The 16,394-nt window shown below is 43.8% G+C and overlaps 1 protein-coding gene and 1 non-coding gene across 2 annotated transcripts in view; both read left to right on the forward strand.

The window, feature by feature from the left end:
• F9 (coagulation factor IX) overlaps nucleotides 1-13,681 on the forward strand; it is a 28,875-nt gene extending 15,194 nt beyond the window's left edge. The window contains exons 5-8 of the mRNA XM_036840852.1: nucleotides 1,134-1,262; nucleotides 3,489-3,694; nucleotides 10,818-10,932; nucleotides 11,598-13,681. Coding sequence (XP_036696747.1) covers nucleotides 1,134-1,262; nucleotides 3,489-3,694; nucleotides 10,818-10,932; nucleotides 11,598-12,145 — 998 coding nt within the window. The 3' untranslated portion in view covers nucleotides 12,146-13,681. The remainder of the gene's footprint in view (nucleotides 1-1,133; nucleotides 1,263-3,488; nucleotides 3,695-10,817; nucleotides 10,933-11,597) is intronic.
• Nucleotides 2,932-3,004, forward strand: TRNAK-CUU. The gene has a single exon. It is a non-coding gene; the product is annotated as a tRNA-Lys (tRNA).
• Nucleotides 13,682-16,394: the final 2,713 nt, after the last annotated feature.

Here is a 16,394-nt window from a genome sequence, read left to right on the forward strand (position 1 = left end):
TGCACAAGTATCTTAGAGGACTACTTGGCAGTATCTACTAAACCTGAACACATGGTCCAATCATTGCACTCATGAGTATATATCCAGTAAATACGCACGCATATGTTACCAAAAGATATGTACAAGAATGTTCATTACAGCATTATACATAAGTGCCAAAAACTGGAAACTCAACTCAAATATTCACCCACAGTAAAATGGATGAATGAAGGTAGTAATATTCATACAATGGAATATACTACACAGCATGCAGATGAACTATAGCTATACAAAACAACATGGATGAAGCTCACAGACAAAATGTTAACTGAAAGACACAGAGGAGTACATATTGGGAGCTTCTCCCTATATAAACTTCATGAACAGGCAAAACTAATTCCCTGTTAGAAGTCAGGGTAATGGTAACTTTGGGAAGGAGGAAATAGTGACCAGAAGGGGGAATTAGGAGAGCTTCTGGGGCATTGATAACATCCTATGTACTGATCTGTTTACTGTTTAAACAAGCGCAGTCACCTTGTGAAAACTTATTCCAAAATTCTGGGTACTTTTCGGAATATGTTATACTCTAATAAACAGCTTTTTTCATTGCACTCTATGACTTTGTGAAAGTAGTATATCTATAAACAGCTTTTTTCATTGCACTCTATGACTCTGTGAAAGTAGTATTAAAAAAAAAAAAAAAAAAAAAAGTAGTATATCTACAATTTCAGTTTTATGCCAAATCACATATATTGCTGCCACCATTTTTATGCCTTATTAAGAATTTTATCTTTTTTCCCTACTCTTAGCTCAAGGTTCACACACTTCTCTCCATGAATGCCCCCAGCTTATATCTGACCTGTACAGGAGTCAGTAGTTTCATGTACTTTTTAGAAATGCATGTTAAATGATGCTATTGCTGGGACTTCCCTGGCGGTCCATTGGTTAAGACTTCCCCTTCCAATGCAGGGGGTGTGGGTTCGATCCCTGGTCAGGGAGCTAAGATGCCACATGTCTCGTGGCCAAAAAACCAAAACATAAAACAGAAGCAATACTGTAACAAATTCAATAAAGACTTTAAAAATGGTCCACATCAAAAAAATCTTAAAAAAAAAATAAATGATGCTATTGCTGTTGATTCTGCTTTCTTTCAGATGCGACATGCAGCATTAAGAATGGCAGATGCAAGCAGTTTTGTAAAAAGGGCGCTGATAACAAGGTGGTTTGTTCCTGTACTGCCGGATACCGACTTGCAGAAGACCAAAAGTCCTGCGAACCAGCAGGTCAAAATCTAAATAAGTTTTTCTTTTAAGCTCGGCAGACACATTCTCCAAATCCATATTTGAACTTTTTGCATTATAACTAACCTACATAATTTTATGCCCTACTTGTTTCTACTTCCTTTTGAAATCATAGAAAAGACTAGTAGCATGGACAAATTAATTTTTCAAAATGCATCATCATTTTAAATAGAAATTCTGCAATTGTCTTCAGTCTGAATGCTTTGCTGTGTCCGATTTTTTTCTCTGACCTTTATATCATGAAGCAATCGATCTGTGTGATTTCTGTATGCATATTTGTAATTCGCCAAGTCAAATTAATGTAGTAATCCCATAACATAAAAGATACGTACGTGATTGACTGATAGGCTTCTAGTACAAGGACAGTGAATTTTAAGCATGATCTGTCCGGGTGTGGCTGGCTTACTCCAAGAAAGTTATTTCCTATCCTTGGGTCCCAGCTGAGTTTACACGCTTGGCATCAGAATAGTTCTGACAACCATCTGTTTTAAGTTGTGTCAGGCTGATCAGCACAGTCAATCTATACAGCAGTGGACAAAGCAATGTTTCCCACTCATGTCAACCATGCCACCATGTTGACAGCTGACTGGTGTGTTCAGAGCATCTCCACTCCAAACTCATACTGCTCTTCTCTGAAAAAGAAGGCAGTAGAAACTTGGATTTTGAAAAAAGCAGGTTCTGCGGGATCAATTACATTTGATAAATGAGGGGTCTTTTTGAAGCAAACTAGATATAATTTCTTTTGCATTTCCAAAGCCTGATATCTTATTAAATTGGTACATTAAATCACGCACCATTCCTCTGTAACTGGGTTCGATACCTATCTCAGCAATGCACCCGGCAGAGGAAATTAAAGGCAGCATCAGAAGCCAAGAGTATACATGCTGCACTAAAATGAAGAGTCTCTAATGCTTCAGAGACCTGCCTGCCTCCTGTCCCTCTACCTGGTTCTTGACATGCACTGCTTCAAATTAGCCTACCTAGGGAGAAGTGTGTGCGTATATCTGTTTTAACCTTCGAAACCTAACTTCCAGTGTAGACAGATAGCATAGTAGCTAAACCCTTATAAGCCCTTCTCTGTTATAAGCGAGGAAAAAAAAATGGAGAACCACCTCCAACTATTAAGTGTTATATTTGAATATAGCCTTAGCTTTAGCAGAATAAATAGGCCAAACCTAAAATAAGCTTTTCTGCCTTTCAATAGTAATGGCCCCTTTTCTCTAGCTATTGTTGATGATTTATATTTATACATAAGTATTTTGAACTAATTTCTTGTTTTCCCAACCACATGCTGTCTTCATGATACCCTGCCGCAGCTGGTTGCTATAGAAATGTCTGTTATAAGGAATGTGGATAGAAGGAAAGTGAGAAATGAAATGTGAGGTGACTTTGCTGGACTACAAATTTCCATTCTGGTTGTCCCCAGTGTTTCAGTAGATGATTTCTTTTCTTTAGGAAATAAACCAACCCAAGGTAAAAGGTGGCCAGTGCCCAGGTAGATGTGGCTGTAATAATCATATCAATAACTTATTTGGTTAATACTCAACAGCCAGGTAGGTAATTAAATCACAATGATCTCTCCCCAATGGATACCTAAAGTCCACCTTGGAATCTAGAAGGCATTCTGGTCTACAAAAGAAACCCTGGGAATTCCCTGGTGGTCCAGCAGTTAGGACTCTGCACTCTTACTGCTGAGGGCCCGGGTTCGATCCCTGGTCGGGGAACTAAAATCCCATAAGCCGCGTGGTGCGGCCAAAAAAAAGAAAGAAAGAAAGAAATCCTGTTAACAATAAGCAGCAGACATCCCATTTACCTAATTCTAAAATCAAAGTTACATGGCACCAGATTTCCATTCAGAGACAGTACTTGAGAGTAAGACTTTTTAGCAAAGAAACTAAACAGAAAGTCATTAGACTTTATAAAAGTCTTACAAAATTCAATTCTGGAACACCTCTTCTATTTCCATAAAGATGATGGATTCCTGAGCCAAATGTCCTTTTCATGAAGGGTCTGAAAACTTTCCATGAAAATAATTCAATTAACCTTTTAGTTTTAGACTATATTCACTGATTTGATTTTTTTAAAAATATCGACGGGCCTACTTCTCAGAAGTGACAAGGATGGGCCTCATTTTCCATTTTTGTAATACAAGTTCTGCTTGCCAATGAGAAATACCAGAACAGTAATTTTTTTTTTCCATTTGTCTAGTGCCATTTCCCTGTGGAAGAGTTTCTGTCTCAAACACTCGTATGAAGTTCACCCGTGCTGAGACTATTTTTTCCAATATGGACTATGAAAATTCTACTGAAGCTGAAATAATTTTGGATAACATCACTCAAAGCAACCAATCATCCAATGACGTCACTCGCATTGTTGGTGGAGAAGACGCCATAAGAGGTCAATTCCCTTGGCAGGTACTCTATATTTATGGTGTGTCAAAACCGGAGCCCAGTGGGCAAGGGCCAGGCCAGGTGGGAGGCTGAGGCTAGGACATCAGACAGACTTATTGGGATGAGGGAAGTATTTAGGCAAGTGTTTCAACACTAAGCCGGATGAGAAAGCTCTGACAGGTGAGGAGCCGGTGAGAGAGAAGTCCAGGGACAGCTACCACACAAGGTCAAGGAGAGGTTGGCATCAAGGAAATAGCACAGCAGGATTTCAGACAAGCAACAGGGAGGTCTGGAAGCGAGGTCACCGGTGCTGGGGTTCTGCATATTACTTCAGCTTCAGCCCCTGGGAGAACCGGTGAGAGTCAAAAAGTCTCTAGGTCCAGAGAAACTGAATTATTTCGAAGGCATCTGCATTTTTAAAAGGACTCAGGAAGGATTAAGGCAAGAACTGGGATACTGGAACCAGGGGATATGAGACAGGGGCTTGGTCAAAGGCTGTAGTTCTCAAAGTGTGGTAGCATCAGATTCACCTGGGAACTTGTGAGGAATGTAAATTTTCATGCCTCAGACCTACTGAATCAGCATCTCTGAGGGTGAGGCCAGCAATCTGTGCACTAACAAGCCCTTCAGGTGATTCTGACGCACTCTACAATTTGAAACGCACTGGTCCAAAGGAAACAAACTTGTTATAGAAGCTAGGCTCCAAAACACCGAACAGTAGACTCGTGGTACCTAGTCCCACATTTCTCCAGGTGTTATCTGCAGACAACCCACATGAAAATCACCTGTGCACATTTCTGAGTTAACAGCCAAGGGCTAGATTTGATACCCATCATTTCAAATCTTTTCACGTCCTCCTCGCTGCACACTTAGTGTACCTGTTGTCTCCTTCCTATGGAGCCCAGCTAAGATCATTAGGAATGTTCAAGATCACTCATCCACACCTGTGCACATACACGTTCACTCGCCATTTCATCCATATGAAGTAAGATTACTGACTGTAGAGGTACCAAGCGCTAGGTTTTAGTTTTTTCCAAAAGTGAAGAGCTTTGCCACTTTCTAGGATACTTGAGAAAGACCCTGCCATACTTTCACACTGATTCCTTCCTCACCAGAGAACCGTCTCTCCACACCCACGTCCACCCAGTTTCTCACAAAAGGTTACTGGGTTTCAAAAATAGGAGACAAACTGAGTGTGCAAAAGTCACTTTTAGACAAAATAAGAAATAAAACCAACCAGAATCTCTCCCCATTTGTGGATGAGCCAGCTCGACCATATCACCGTTAATCTGCAAGGTGGAAATGCTTGATCTGATTGCAGACAAGAATGCAACACACCTGCTGCAGCCCAGGCAGCAAGAGAAAGCTAGCAACAGCTGGGGTTTCAATGGCCAAACTAGATCTGTGGCTCTGACATAGGAAATACTGTTTAGCAATGTCACCTAGAAAAAAGTGATTCAAAATGCTGATGCGTCAATAAAAGAGGATGGGAAATAACGCGACCACGTGGGTGAAGCAATCCCACAAAGCAGCACATACGGAGTTCACTTTCCTCTGGAGTAACAAACAGTTTGAACGAACTGGAAATGTCTAGTCTGTTAAAGAAAAGGTTTAGGTGAGCTGTTTGCGAGAGCTAAAGCGCCACAAGAGAAAGGGGACGACGACTTTTCCTTTGTAGACTTACAGGTGAAAGTTCCAGGCAGGCAGGTCGATCCTGGCCCCGGTTAAGAAAGCCCTTTCCAACCACTTGGGTCGGCCACGTGGGCTGGGCAGCTCCGGGAGGAGATTTGGTTGAACAGATGTTCGTGGAACTGTTGACTCAAGCTGCTCTGTCACTGGGACAGCAGCGGCGGGACAACCCCATCCCGGAGAGCATCGAGGGCTCGGGCCCCCCTGGTGGGAGACGAGACAGGACAGGCTAGGGACCGCAGCCACCCCGTCCAGCTCTGAGACCCTAAGGAGCGAGCTTCACCTTCCGCGCAGCTTGTCCGCGGCCGCGTGCATTTCTTACCTTATTCTAGGGCTTTCGTCTCCGCTTCCCGGCTAGAGGAAAAGCCGCTGCCGCTGCCGCTGCCGCCGCCGACGCAGCCGCAGCCACAGCCGCGCCGCGTCAGCCACAGACGCTTCCCAGAAGCCCCTGCACTTCCGGCCGCCTTGACCCCCGACCCCCAAGGCCAAAGGTGAAGGCAGGCTTGCCTGACCTCTGACCTCTGACCCCACATCATCGTGACAGAACACCCAAGAAAGGAGCGGAGGGAGGTGTGAGGCCAGTTTCCTTCATATTCCCTCCAGATGCCCAGCGCTGGGCTCAGAGCCTCTGGAGAACTCTGGGGACGGGAAGCAGGGACTCTGCAGGGCCACTTAGGAGCGGAGAGAGGAAGCTAGAGGGTTAACTCTTATATAGGAACAGAAAGGCTATTTCCTAGAGTCGGTATATCCTTAGCGGAGTGGGAAACTAAAACAGAACTCGAATTTCATACAGCTACAAAGGGAAACAATGAAAAATGTGAACATTAGAGTTGGGAAATCGAAACACCTGTACCATGAGACCACCTTCATCAACAACTTAATAGTGAGAGATTTGAGGAAGTAGCACTGTGTTTCGGCTTTCTAAAGCTTTAATTGGGTTTTGGTCCCATGCACTTGACCCTGCCAGCCCACAATCCTGAGCATGCGCAAGCCTGCCCCCAAGAGCTCTGTCCTCCTCTTCTGCTTTGAGTTAGGATCCGACCGGCCCTGTGTGTGAAGTACCAGATCTTTCTCTTTTGTTTTATCATGGGCCTCAGGTTCTGTATTAGCCAAAATTATTGAACATTTAATAATTTGAAGATCATTCTATGAGATTGATAAAAACGGAATACAATGGAAACCAAGTAGTTAAGCTTTTCTTAATCTTTTATATTAGGCTGTATCATATGCAATTGCCTGTATCTAACCATTTTAACCAACAAAATATGTCTTGAGAGGCAGTCTGTCTATTCCTTATTCTATTCTTGGCCTAAACAATCTTTAAAATGTCTTAGCATTTTCCCCAGTCTTGGCTTTCCTCAGCTTTGGCCTGAAGCTGTCCTTAAAGGTACCTGAGCACTTGACCTATACAGCTACCTACACAGACCCAATCCTTTCCATTTGATTAGGATACACCCCCATGGCAGACAACATGCAGTTACCATCTGTACAAACCAGAACTTCCTCTTTTTTTGCGGGGGGGGGGCGGCGGGGGGGATTGGGAGGAAGATGTTACAGGAAGGTCCTAAGACTATAGATATATCTTCACTTGGAAAGGTAATCCTCTATTTTTCCTAGCTCAGATGATACAGCTCCAATTAGCAGAAATGAAAACATAACATATGTAATCTCATCTGGCCTCACAAAACTATTTTGAACAGAACATTTAGACAATTATTCTCTAGGATGGTTTGATGAAGTCTCTTTCAATGACGAGTCTAGTTAACCATTAAAAGCCAAAAGTGAGCATCCCCTCTGTGCCCAGAAAAATGAAATAGGGCCAAGGGCTGGGCGAATCACACCTGTGGGCATAATAAGCTGTGCATAATGTAGAAATGGTTTTGCTCTTCATATGAAAGAAAACAAGTGTGCAAAGAAAAAACGTTATTGTAAAGCTGGAGGTGGCTAGGAAGGGAGAGTGAGGGTTTACTGAAATCACAGGGAAAGGCCAAGTTTGAGTTAAAAGGTTAGGATGGGAACAGGGCAGCAGCTATTACTCTAGGCTGGCATTGTCAGTGAAGAACATCAAAACAGATATGTGAATGTGTGTTTTGCAGATGTGTGTGGGTGTCTGAAAGAGAAAACAGGCTCCTGTTAGGATGTGACAAACATGAAAATGTTTGACAGATCAGAACTCCGACATCCTTGCTCAGAACATATGCTTTCCCATTTTTCCCAACATTCTCCAAAGTGATGTCATACAAGAACTTGTCCTTGGCCAAGCAGACAGCTCATACCCAAACAGCTAATATTTAGATAGCTGTGATCCTGAGGTAGCCAAGCAAACATTCCAAAACCAAGTCGCTTGTAATATCTTTAAATGCAAATGTATTTTATGGCTTTTTCTTGGCAAAGATGTTTGCTAAAATTTCTAATACCAATCAGGAATGGGCAAAAAAACACTCTTCGGGCTTAGGAGAACACAACTGTATTTCTCAGCCATCCACCAGAACAGCGTAGAAGCTCCGGGCAGCAAGTCTTTGGCAGGAGTCAGACTAGCTACATCAGATTAGTCTCTGTGCCCAGGGGCTGTGGCTATCATTCACTCTGGCCTAACTAGCCCATTAAGCTCAGAGATGTCCAATTCACCTCTCATATCGAGGAGAAGCACCATTATATCATTGCATGTGAATGCTTAACTCCAGTTACTTGAGCAAATGTATTCAGTTGTAATCATTAGGCCCAGTAAAGAACAGTGTTACGCAAATTTGCTTGGTGATGAAACTCACCTGAGGTCTGGGCCAGCTTCATGAGCTGGTGACCAGTGCACTTGCACAGGGCTCTGTCTTCAAAAGGTTCCCGCATTTGTAGTTCAGTGCTTTGCATTTGTGTTTTGTAACTCAAGTTCAATGAGACAATGGAGCATGGGTGCGCTGGGGACCTGGAACCTCAAGTCACCACACTCTGACCTCTCAGCACCACCCAGGGATGGATTCTTGACCTCCCTCTCCCCTGTCCTCTGGTGCCTTGGCTAGCTCTGTCTCCCCTTTCCACAGCTGCCCAGTGACCACTGCCACCCCCAACCCCTGGCTCACTGGCAGATGCCCCCTCCTCACCCTCAACAGCTACCATTGTCATCCTCCTCCGGCACAGGCAGGGAGGGTTGAGGCTGGGTGCACAGACTCTATGCCATTTGGGGACGGGGCGTGGCCACATGGCATCTCAGGACCAGAAATGCATCATAGCACATTTGGAGGGTGAATGGCAGGGGCAAACCTCTTGTCCACCTTCATTCCAGGACCTGAACATATCCTGGCAGGGAAGTTGAAATCCCTTGGGAGTCACTGTTTGCTGTTGATTGCTACAGTGGACCAGTGGGAAAGATTGACTTACCCTTCCCCCTGCCGGGGCACAGGGCATCAGCACAGGGCTGGCGGAAGAGGGGACCTGGCAGCTGAGGGCTGCGTTTGTGCTTGAGTGCTCGATTTCAGGCTGTAGCCCCTGGGCACCTGTGAGGATCTGCGCTCGCCCAGCGAATATCCCCCATACCCGAGGAAGCACAACTTTAAATAGTAAATTCAAAACACCGTGATAGGTTGTGAGAGACCACAGAAGAAAAGAAAAAGGTTTGTATTTTAGTATCTTCTGTGACACTTTTCCCTGGCTTTTGAACAAGGGGCCCTGCATTTTCATTTTGCAACAAGCCCTACAAATTATGTGGCCAGCCCTGCCTGGAGTGAGCACTTTTAAAACAGAAAGGTCACCAAGCCTTGGGAATTCTGAAACCGAATTTCTCAAATTTAATTATGCATAAGGATATTCTGGAGATCTTCATTGTCTCCCATCCCAGCCACCAAATATTCTGATTAAGTCTGGGTGGGCTCCCACAGCTGCATTTTACAAGCATCCCAGATGATTCTACAGCAATCGGCCCACCAAGCACACTTGGAGAAATACTGGGTGCTTAGAAGCCTAGATTCTGAAGCCAGGCTGACTAGGGTTTGCATCCCAGCCTCACCACTAACTAACCTTAACTAACTAACTGCATATCTAAACCTCAGTTTGCTCATCTATACATGGATATGTTACTGTCACTCCACAAAGTACATAAAACACTTAGCACAGTGATTATCCATAGTAAGCAATCAATACAGGGTCAAAAAAAAATTAAGAAGATTGTTAAGTCTGGGCGATGGGTACGCTGGTGTTTATTATATTGTGTGAGTTTCCCTATATTTTTACTTTTCAACATAAGAAGCAACAGCTAGAATGAGAGGGAAACCTGAGTATGGAAAAGAGGGTCAGAGGCTTGCAGTGAGTCAGGCCCATAGGTCTTCAGGTAGGAGGCTAGTGCTTTGGTGTCTAAGATTTAGCAAGTGTTCCATGAATTGAATTCAGGACAAAAAGAATCTTCACTAGAATACGCCCCCAAGGACCTTCTCAGACTCACACTTGAAAGGAGTGACCACACCCCTTCCCTAGTTTATTATGAATGGGTTTATGCCTGGGGCTATGTGTGCTTTAGTAAAAAGTCAGCAGTTCACAAGGGCTAGTCAGGGCCCACGAAGGGTTTACCAAATGTTAGTGCGCCCTCTAGTGTTCACACTTCTCAGATGGAGCAAGGCCCTTGCATACACAAGAAGTGAAATTCTCCAACTTGATCTAGACGTTGAGGTGGTAAAAATATTCATGAACCACTCTGGCTATACAATGAATGTACAGATGAAAGAATGGATTGGCCTCTTACCTAATAATGTCCAGGCTCAAAGCAGCGCCCAAACACCTTTGTCTGCTTTGTCCCCAAATCAAACATAGCTTAATAGACCTTTTAGGACAGAGGCAGCTTACGGATCCAGTTGGGGGAGGAGAATAGAGTTGGGGGAGACCGGAAGGAGTGGGCGAGTTCCGCTGTTTTCACTGCCTGGATGGCCATAGCACAGCCCTTAGGGAGGCCATAGGTCTCATTTCACATCATTCTGGTTTAGAAAGGGCTTGAAAAGACCTCCTGGAAAAATCAATAGTTTTTCTCTTTCAAATGATCTGTAGCAAGGAGATTTCCTCGTGCAGGGACAGAAGACTCAGTAATAACTATTGATCCCCAGGAGTCAAATAAGTGCGTTTCTGAATGTACCTGCCATATCCCCGTGAAGCAATTCGTGCTATCAGAGAACCTGACGCACCTGGAAAAGGAATCCAAGGGCCCTGAATCATCAAAAGAAGCCATTGCCTCAGAGTTGCCTCATCTAGTGCTCCCCCTGGCTATCACTGCTCATTCTCTTCAAGAGTTTCAGAAATGGCTTTTTTGATTGTGCTCCAGAAACACTAATTCATCTTCAAAGCTGACACTTTCCAGAAACACTCCAGTTCCGCCAGCACCTAGAAGCCAACATTTTGCCCACTCCTCTAAACAGCACACATGTTTTTTTTTGTTCTGGATCAATTATATTATGTAGTAACATTCATAATTTTGTTTCCACAGGTCCTTTTGAGTGATGGAATTGATGGGTTCTGTGGAGGTTCCATCGTTAATGAAAAATGGGTTGTAACTGCAGCCCACTGTATCAAACCTGGTGTTAAAATTACTGTTGTCGCAGGTAAATAAAGAATGATAGACGTCTGCAACATCCGTAGATCTTCTACATGACTGCTAGATCATACTTTACTAAGGTCTAGTAAGCTCATTGCTAAATAAGTTGAACTAGTGGTAGAGGGGCCATCTTTTCAAAATCCAATGTGTTCCATCCTCCAAGCCCCCCATCGTTCTTTTGGCGGACCTTTCATGTCAGTGCAGTACAATTATCTACTGATGTGTCCATTTCCCCACCAGACTGAGCCTTCCCAAAAGCCGTGTCATATCACTGATTCTTGTATCCTTGCACCTGGCACAAGCTGCAACCTGCCCTCAGTTAACATTGAATGAATGACCAAATGAATGTATTATCTGTGCTCAAAAAAGGGGTCAAAATCTTTGAAATTGGGAACATCTAGGATAATTCATAACAAGTCGATTCATTATCACCTGTGAACCATGTAAGACTTGTAACAGCATGGGTGAACAGATCCATCTATCCGATGGTCCTGAATGGCTTTTTGGTCTGAAAAGTATGCATCGGGCCTCATTACATTTTACCAAAATCGTAACAATATAAGATCTTTGACACTTGACTGCCAGGTAATTCAATGATGCTAGGTGGACACTTGGAAAACGTGTTTCTTTGTGGGAAAGACTGTGACTGAAAAAGAAATTTCTTTTCAATAGGTGAGCATAACACCGAGGAGACAGAACCTACAGAGCAAAAGCGAAACGTGATCCGTGCTATTCCTTACCACAGCTACAACGCATCTGTTAATAAGTACAGCCATGACATTGCCCTTCTGGAACTGGATGAACCCTTAATGCTAAATAGCTACGTAACCCCTATTTGCATTGCTGACAGGGAATACACGAACATCTTCCTCAAATTTGGATATGGTTATGTGAGTGGCTGGGGGAGAGTCTTCAACAGAGGGAGATCGGCTTCAATTCTTCAGTACCTGAAAGTTCCACTTGTTGACCGAGCTACATGCCTTCGATCCACAAAGTTCACCATCTATAATCACATGTTCTGTGCCGGCTTCCATGAGGGAGGTAAAGATTCATGCCAAGGAGACAGTGGGGGACCCCATGTTACCGAAGTGGAAGGTACCAGTTTCTTAACTGGAATTATTAGCTGGGGCGAAGAGTGTGCAGTGAAAGGAAAATATGGAATATATACCAAGGTATCCCGGTATGTCAACTGGATTAAGGAAAAAACAAAGTTCGCTTAAAGAAAAATGTATTTCCAAGGCTGATATATTTGGGATTGAACATGGACAAGGTCCTTTACTAACTAATCACTTTCCCATCTCTTTAGATTTGAATATATACATTCTAGGAATACTGCTTTTTCTCTTTACCGGAAGAAGTCTAGCTAGAATTCATATTTTACTAGAATAAGTAGATTAGAAAATGTAATCACTAGAGAAATATACTGTGGTGGGAAATTGTGCCCATTCCTCCAGGTCCAGCCCTTGACAGAACTGTGAAGTTAAGTTCTTCATCCTGCGCATCAGGCATTATGTTTCTCCACTGGGGCGACTCCCTGCTTCTCCATCCTTAGCAGCATTCCATGTGCCAGATATTTCTCACCTCTCCCATCAAAACGTTAAAATTTATTAGATCCGTATCCAGGATATTTGGTCTAGTCCATCACAAGGCCAGCACCACACTCATGCAGGAAGAACACAGGAGCAGCTGACAGGTTAAAACTCATGGGAAACACTACTTTTTTTTCGGTACCCTTATTCCTGCATCCTTTGTCCTTGCCAACTCCTAATCCCCAAATCAGTTTTGCTCTTTCTCTCTCCCTCTCTCCCCTTTTCCTTACATAGGCATTAAAGGAGGGAAGGGGAGCATGATACTGTTTTACTGCTGTGCACAATTATATATACCTATCAAACCCAGACTTGCTCTCAGTTTGGTCTTGGACTTGCTTTTCATCACATAGGGATGAAGTAAGGTGCCTGAACTTGGAGGAAAAGTTCCTCTCAGACAGTCACATTATTAAAATACATACATAATGGAAGGAATGACCCATCAGAATAGTTTCCTAAGAGCTTTAATTGTGTTGTTATGGAGGTTTGACTAGACATGCTTCCATGAAGGCAAACTGGCATGTCATTGTAACCAAGAAAGCTGACATCAACCCAGGTGTTTTGTCCCCTGTCAGAACAGTCAGTTTGCAACTAGAGCTAATAGAGTCTTCAAGAAAGAATTTGTTGGTGTGTCTCCAGTGTTGTCTAGGGCTAAGGAAGAAGTTGCCCAGACCAGAGAAGATAGGCATCATGCCTCCTCAACTGGTGTACCACCACAGTGAAGAGGGATGCACTCATTCCAATGAGCCAACCAACTCCCTTTTTCTGGTTCATGCTCCCCAAGCCACTTTTTGATTATAATTAGGCCTTCTATATTGTATTTTCTAGAGGGTTACTGACCAACCAACACATCAATCACATCAATACTTCGATCTGTTAGACTATTTCCCTTTGTGAATTAAACTGGTGTTCTGATTCATACCTTGGCTTTTCACGAATTTGGGTGATGTGAATCATTTACCCTGCGTGTGAGATTACATGTGGAACTACTGACAACATCATGTTTTGGACCCCTTTGACCCCACCAAGCTGCTGCTGCTCCTGCCCTCATCTCACCCTCCGCCAGGCCTCACACTTGCTGATTTCTTTCAAGTTACTCTAGTTAATCCCTTTTTCCTTTAGTCTTTCAAACATAAGTATCAATAAATGTAGTTTTCAATTTCTCAAAAAGTGTTTCTTGTTGAATCATTCCCAGAGAAAGCTCTCAAACCCTACATTCAGCAGGACACTCAGAAGAATGTGTCCAAGTGCCATATGACACAGCAGAGATTTGACGGTCTGCTGTCACCCAGCTTTCATGGGAGGCAGCGTGTGTGTATCCTGGTGAGGACAGTGGTCTGGATCCACATGGGAAGATTGAGTCTAAACAGCTGTGAATATGGCCTTGGATAAGTCACTCCACATTTTGTGCTTTGATTTCTCCATTGTGCAATGAGGGAGTTTGGCAGGATGCTCTCCAAAGGCCCTTGTTGACCCTGTGATAGTCGGTGGGTTCATGTTCTTCCATTCCTTTATTCAACAAATATTCAAGGAGTGATTACTGTATGCCAAACACCAAGAGTGTTCATTACAATTTAAGTTCACATTTATATATTTTGTGAGTTAACTAAAATAATGAATGTGAACTGCCTTGTCAGTGCCTACTACACTACTACACAGTAGTTGCTCAGTAAATGTTAGCTGAATCTGAACCCATGTTTCCCACAATAGGAATTAGTCTTGTATTGAGCATCAGGAGAAGAGGACATACTTAAATAAAAATAATGCCTGGGATTGAGGTTTCATGAACAAACAAAAGAAATCAGTTCGGCTATTGTTGGCTAAAGGAGAGAGAGGAGACACTGTAATGGTCCACCTTAGGGTAAGGAGGGTACTGATTCATGCAAGGAAACACATTACTTCAAATTTGAATGAGGAAAGGTCTGTAGGCCCAGCGCTCTGCAATTGATAAAAGGGAGCCACTCTGGCCTTGTTGCCATGGAGACCACCCCTTACAAAGGCAGCAATGGGGGCATGGCCTTATACCTCCTGTGATTGGTCTTCCCTGTGGCAGAGGGAGGAGCTCCTGGGCCCATCAGCCTCAAATCCACAGCCTTTTCCCCCATAAGCTCAAAAATGACTGGATTCATTAGGACCCACGTGTGGCATGTTGCCACCACTAAACATATGGGGCCTTTAAGCCCACCTAAGAGCCAGCGGCTTTGGATCCAGGCCCTCGCTAGATTCTACCTAGAGCATTTGCAGTCGCCATATAAGAATCATTAATGCTTTCAAAAATCCCTGTAGCTACTTAACCTAAATTGGCTGAAATATGCTGCTGCAACAATATTGGGAGTGACAGATTAAAACAGAACTCTTGCTGAGTGAAGAAAAGTGTGTTAATGTAGTGCGGTCATTTCAACTTGCTGTTTAAGTATGACTGTTTTGGGTTCTTTTGAATATTAGTTGCTAAATGCTGACAGGAACAAAGTGTCCAATTTTCTCTGCCAAGGGAGAAAGAAAGGTTTTCTCCCCAACTTTCCTGTACCATGACAGACCAGTTCGCAAAATTGCTTAATTATAATTTCTAAACCACTTCTGAAGGCTTACAGTCCAATCTAAGAATGTCAGAGCTGCAAAGGCCCTTAGACACCATCCAAACTCCTCTACCCATTTAACAGATGAGGAAATTGAGGCCAAGATAATGCCAAGCCCAAAGTAACACAATGTCAAGAGCCAGGACTAGAACTCAGGTGTCCCACTCCACACTGTGAAAGTACAGTGCCTTCAATTAGAGCCCTGTCTATATTTTTAGGGCCGCTGGGGCATTCTGCATTGGTGGCGATCCTTTCAGCAAACCTGGGAGTGAAAACTGCCTGAAATTCTCACTAGTGATGCTCTAATTGACAAACAGGTGACCAAATCAAGAAGACCAACAGGTGGCGGGGAAGGCAGAGTGGCAGTCGAATAGCAAACTGGAACCGCAGTCCTGGACTCAGAGCAGCACATGTGGAATGAACCTGCGGTGCTGGTGTCTGGCTTTTAGCCCAGCTGTGAGCACCGGGCCTTCCAGATGTGACATTTGACTTCTAGAGCAAGTTCATCAGTGTCATCTGGCACACAGTCATCCCGGCAACATTTCAACTCGATTCATTGCAACTGCGCAGGGTAAAACATAGGCAGCACGCCGAGACGGCAGCCTACCCCAGAAGCTGTTGTTTGAGAGTTGAAGGAACGCTTCAAAGGCCCACCGAATCTGGGATGCGAACAATGCCGCCCAGCCCTGGGTGACGGGAAAACAGACTTCAGCAGTTGACAGGCCTGTCTGAGCAAAGCACTCAGGAATCAGGGCTCTTTTTGAACCTGAGGCTGATGCCATTTAGAAACCTCAGGGTTTAAAAAAAAAATGCTAGGATCAGTGGATTAATACAAAATTAAAACTTGGGGGAAAAAATCTCATGGTTAAAGCCACAAAAATCATGTTCTGGAAACTATGGAGTCACAGCAGGCAAAAGACTATGGGACCCCTGCCCTTTCCAACCAATCCAGGGACACAGATCACTCATTTTCTCCAAGAGTACTTTCAAGGCAGACCTCTTCCACCATGTCCGTGGGGTTATAGCTTGCCTTGAGACTTCCAGAGTTAATCTCAACCTCTTATATGGATAAATGTATCCGAAGGGAAGAACAGCAAGCAGACACTTTCTTATAGATAAAAAGGCAACGGCTTCTGGAAGAGAGCCAAGACCCCCTCACAGAATGAGAGTACTATTTTGAACTCCTGGCCAGATCATTTCACCTTGGAAGGAGACTGACCTCTTTTTTGCCCCCCGAACCCCACCCCCACCCTACCCCCAAGAGTTACCTCTTGATTGGAGAAGGATGGAAATAGGAATATTTTCTA

Source organism: Balaenoptera musculus, chromosome X (assembly GCF_009873245.2).
Source record: "Balaenoptera musculus isolate JJ_BM4_2016_0621 chromosome X, mBalMus1.pri.v3, whole genome shotgun sequence".
Lineage (NCBI taxonomy): Eukaryota > Metazoa > Chordata > Mammalia > Artiodactyla > Balaenopteridae > Balaenoptera > Balaenoptera musculus.